This window comes from Pinus tabuliformis, chromosome J (assembly GCF_031772625.1).
Source record: "Pinus tabuliformis cultivar Carrire ecotype Pingquan chromosome J, CPIR1, whole genome shotgun sequence".
Lineage (NCBI taxonomy): Eukaryota > Viridiplantae > Streptophyta > Pinopsida > Pinales > Pinaceae > Pinus > Pinus tabuliformis.
In genome coordinates this window covers 979858488-979863545 of record NC_142295.1, presented here as the reverse complement: position 1 = coordinate 979863545, position 5058 = coordinate 979858488, and the positions used below count along the sequence as shown (strand labels likewise).

The following is a 5058-nucleotide window of genomic DNA, read 5'->3' as shown; positions in this document are numbered from 1 at the left end:
AATGTTTGAAATTCACCCGACGGTAAATATTAAATGTTGCGTGGAGTAAATCTAAGTTTTGGTTGACCATACGTCTTAATGAAATGTCATAGTGGTAGGTAAAATATTAAAGTTTTACATAGAGTTCGTAAGTTTTTTTATGAAAAGGTATGGGCGTATGTACTTATTACATAAATTCTGTATGGGATATGAGTATGTAATTGATTACTGTGTTGACCATTGTTTCTCGGATGGCACACGGGAGGTTTTAGTGTGAGCTCACAGTAGAGTAAAAATCAGAGTGGTGAAGCGAAAACCATGTGTGGTTTTGCATAAAGGAAATGGTGGAGCGTGAAATTTTGTGAGCCTGTGTGAATTTTGTTTACAGCAGTAAACTTATGTAAACTTTTGTTACAGCAGTAAGTTGTTTTTTTTCACAGCAGTGAATATGAAAATGGTTTTACAGTGTTAAATCCCTCTCAGTAAAAGAGGATGAAGTTTGTATCGGTTCTTAATGAATAGAAATTTCTTATGGTGAAATACTCTGATTCTCTGAGTGAAATTTTTTTAAGTCTTCTGTGCATAAAAGATCCTGGAGCAAAGTAAAAACAGAGCATTACCTCTGTGTGTTTGAATATTTGGTTTTTGGTATTTTCCCCATTTAGAAAACTACCCAACAATTTGGGTCATAGAGTTGTTATCATGACTTCAAAGTGTTTTTAAGTTCTAACCTAAGTGCATATAACTCCACGCTTCTATATAAACATAAGGTCAAACGGCTGCACCAGCTGCTATAGGTTGTTGAATAAGATCGTGTACATTCCACTGAATTGGCATCCAGGATGCATTTCAGTGGACGTGACCTGCCATCAGAGAGAGCATTTGTAGCCACATATGACCACTTGATTTTACTCAGGCCCTGTCACCTTGTCACCTTGGCTGCCATCTTCTTCAGATGACCACTTGATTTTACTCAGGCCCTCTCACCTTGGCTTCCATTCGTTAGCCCCACCTTGAGTTCTAACCAGGGTAGTCCATGTGTTCATAAGCACCACTACCACCAAATTGATCAAGAGAAAGAGAAAGGATATGTCTTAAAGCTTTGCAGGGCAGAACGATACCAATTACATGAATCTCTAACTTACAATAATTTCTTCAAACGCACCATGCTAAATATCATCTACGCTTCTAACTACCAAAATCTGAGCTGCAGTACTGATAATGCCAAGATCACAGTGGTCTGGCAAGTTTGATGACTCTGTTCATATAAATCGAACTGCCACTAACTCTCTGATGCGATCAGGTAGCTACAGTAGTCGCAGTTCCACAATGGAGAGGGGATGCCGGATCCTCTTCATCATCTTCTGCATCCCATAGGAAATGAGCATAGGATCCAAGAACATTGCTGCAGAATCGAGCAAACAATGAGATAACATCAGTTAAATGGTTGCATATATTAAAATCCCTGAATCTATCCACTTTTATAGCCACTTGAGATGTAAAGTTTCCCTCCTTTTTTACCCGACTTGAGATGATTAAATTTGTAAGTTCTAGAATCATCATAATGACAAACGAGACCAGATCCTATCTAAGCATCATCCCTAGACTTGGACTAGAACGACTGGAAATAGCAGGCATCATCTCAACATCAATGTCTAAGTAGGATCAAATGCAACGAAAGTAACAAGCTAAAGAGAGAGCATAAAACCTTACACATAAATGTATACATAATTGGATAAAACCAGTCAGGAGATAGGAAAGATACTCACCAGTCATCCGGAGCAGCATCAACAGCTTGATCAAAGTAAGATTGTGCACGAGGTGCATCTTTATGAACATCCCATATCAGATTGGCATAGCTAGAGAAGGCATCCCCATCACCCGGACTGGCTACTATGGCCCTAGCGTAATATTCCTCAGCTTTTTCCACATCATGCTGGACCTAAATACACAAAAAGCCTACGGATTAAAAATTGTGATGTAGAATATACATTTTATAAAATGAGTGCCTTTAATATATATTAAGAGATGATGATATGCAACCAACAACACTAAGATGATTAGTTATATATTACAGCATAAACGCAGTTCAGATTCCTCGATACTAACCTCCTGCAGGAACCTTGCATAATTCGTTAACAGAAGTGGGTTGCCAGGATCTGCCTGCAGCATTTTCTTATAGTAAGCATTTGTAGTATTGGAATCTGATCCGAACCCATCTCCTTTGCCTCCGTACCCACCTCCACCTCCTCCTTCACCTCCAAATCCTCCATTAACGGAACCTGTCGCAGTTCCCGACCCAACAACAACACTCTCGCGCACCAAAGCCACTCGAGTGCCTTCAAATATCGCACCACTCATCAAATCACCATCCCTCCTTCCGGAGACAAAAAAACCCTACACGTGCATGGACTTCAATTGCTGCTATGTTTTTCCCTCGACATTCCTTTTGTGGGTCTCCGGTGCTTTGAAAGCCAATAGAGATTTGAGTATCAGAAACCTCAAATTCCTCTTTCAGAGCCTCATCCAATACCACATTGCTAACAAAATTTTCTGTAGAAAGCTTTCTAGAGGGTTCCAAAGTACCAGACCCCGACCTTAACCCCAGTTTCCTTAAACTGCCATTCAATACATCGCCATTGCCGGTAACATGCAATTGGTTCAGTTGAACAGATCTGCGCGAATTCAATTTTGATTCTTTTTGAAGTCCAAAGAGGGAATTGAGTCCATGAGTAGAACTGCAGAGTAACATCATGGTATTAACGCCTAAGAGAAGTACCATGTTCACGAACTTAGCGGCACAGAATGAGTAGATATATAGGGATCACACAGGGCGGGCCCCATGAGTGGGGTTTGGCGTTTTGTTGAAGTATCATGTCGTTGTGGAACGGAGGTTTGGAGTAATGCGCCGACTTATACTGGCTATACGAGCTTTAGCAAGTGTTACATTTTGAGCCCCTTGTATGGGTTATTCCCTTGGTTACGCATCATTCAAGCGCTCGGCTCAAGAAGAATCTACGATTTGTATGAGTGTTTGTCACGCAACAAATTACCACCAATCAAAGTAATCAACGATCCAAAGAGAGGTATGGAAATGAGCATCTAAACATAAGTTCAAAGTTACGTAAAGGAAAATTGAGTTGAGATGTGAGGAATGTGGAAAGGAAACGTGGCTTCTACTGCTCAAACGAGGTACGAGGTCCATTGCATAGTAATGCAAATGAGGGCGGTTAACTATCCATGAGCACTCTCTCACCCTTAAAATATCGGAGGGGAGCATCACGTCAAGAGATGTGAGCACCATGTAATTATTAATAAGACTAATATATCTATATTTTACAGATAAGGGAAGAAAAAATAAGGGAAGAAAAAAATAATGAAAGTGGATATGTGGCTACTGTATGTAATTCGTGAGCACGTTGTAATTATTTAAAAAACTAATATATCTATATTCTACACATAAGAAATGGGACTATGTTGGGTAAGTGCCGGACAAAAAAACTAATGAAAATGTGTGGCTACTATATGTAATTCATTATGAAGCGATATACTTCATATGTAGCTATTATATGTAACTTCGAATGGGGTATAATTTATTATCAATACTTAGTGTAGTGGTAAATTTGGTTAGTTTTTACGTTTTTAAGTTCAAAATTTGTAGGTAGTTTTATTTATTAATCTATTTTCGAATGTTATTTTTTCTCTACTAGTTTTCAAATTTCAAGGGATATTTTTGACCCATTGCAATAAGACTCGAGGAGTAAGCTTTTCCATCTTTGTGTACTTTGGGCTCTTGTTAAGTCATAAATTCTTGGTATATCTAGCTTACACGTTGTTAGATACACTCTTGGCTTTACAATAACAATTGCTAGCTTTAGTCTTCTTCCTAGCCTACATTACTCCAACTAATTATCAATTCACCCCACACATATATATGCACCACAGGTATGTTTTTATAATCACCATATACATTTTATTGGAGTTTTAGATGTGTATTATTCATATAAATATGTTTTTTATTATAAAATTTATTGTAACTTTATTATATATTGATAACGAGGATAGTTACTATTGACTATTATGTGTAAATGTAACATGCTTCATCATATTCACATAACTTGAGTTATCACAATTATTAAAAACACTTTTGTTGTTGTTGGGTGATTCACTATACTGATTAAGATGCCTCTCGTGGGCTATTAAAAAAACTTATATTCTTATGATAATTTGTTAATAATTTATAAAGAGTTAAGTTTTCCCTTTAACTTTCTAGTCTTAGTCATTAACTTATTTTATTATATTTAGAAAATAATTTTTTAATTCAAATTTAAAATACAATTTTAACATAAATAATATTTTCAAAAAAGTTAGCATTCCTTATAATTATAGTTGAGATTAAAATCAACTTTTTAATAGCACTTAATTTTAATCAAATATATATAACCAAATATTATATTTATTTATAATTTTTAAAAAAAAAAATTATGATGATGATGATGGTGGTGGTGGTTAACGTCCACTGAGACCAAATTGGTCTATAGGACTTATACTTTTCTTAGTTCTTAATTGTTTGGCTTCTCATCATTTTTGGCGAGATTGGTGTTGTAGCTTTCTTTTTTTTCTCTACGGTCTTCCAACTTCCTTTATCTTGCATCTCCTTCATCTCTTATGGTTCTTGGGACATTGGTGTCTTAGCTTGGCGATTTGTTGTGTTCATCCTTTTGAAGATAGTCGAAAAAGAAGTTTGGTCTGGGAGATCTGCTTTGCTGTTAAATGAAGATTTATTTTGTGCGGTATTCGAATCATCATAACTATTGATGCTTGAGGGGTTGTCGAGTTCAACTTTTTGCTGTTGGGCAAGTTTTCCCGTGCTTGTCTTGAGAGTTGTTTCTTTCTTACTAGATAATAACACATTTATTTATTATTTAATTTAAAAAAAAAAAATTAATAACTTATCTTTTGTAGTGAGAGAATGATTATTTCAAATCCTACCAATCATATATAGTGAGCTATCATATATAGTGAGCTTTGATTCCTTTTAATTATTATTATTATTATAATTTTGAATTTAAGAAAAAC

At 36.0% G+C, this 5058-nt stretch overlaps 1 protein-coding gene across 1 annotated transcript; it reads right to left on the bottom strand.

Moving 5' to 3' along the window:
* Window positions 1-948: 948 nt before the first annotated feature.
* Window positions 949-2767, bottom strand: LOC149230127 (uncharacterized). Its single transcript, XM_089375998.1, has 3 exons — window positions 2089-2767; window positions 1749-1921; window positions 949-1384 (listed from the first exon to the last, which is right to left on the bottom strand). Exons 1-3 carry the CDS (start codon window positions 2338-2340, stop codon window positions 1279-1281), a joined length of 531 nt encoding a protein of 176 aa, XP_089232124.1. The 5' UTR covers window positions 2341-2767; the 3' UTR covers window positions 949-1278.
* Window positions 2768-5058: the final 2291 nt, after the last annotated feature.

Bases quoted from the DNA above. Each gene is read 5' to 3' on its own strand.
- LOC149230127 (XM_089375998.1), bottom strand. From the start codon at position 2,340: ATGAGTGGTGCGATATTTGAAGGCACTCGAGTGGCTTTGGTGCGCGAG. The intron at 1,922-2,088 runs GTTAGTATCGAG...TTGTGTATTTAG, and splicing joins ATGCAAGGTTCCTGCAGGAG to GTCCAGCATGATGTGGAAAA. The intron at 1,385-1,748 runs GTGAGTATCTTT...TCGATTCTGCAG, and splicing joins GATGCTGCTCCGGATGACTG to CAATGTTCTTGGATCCTATG.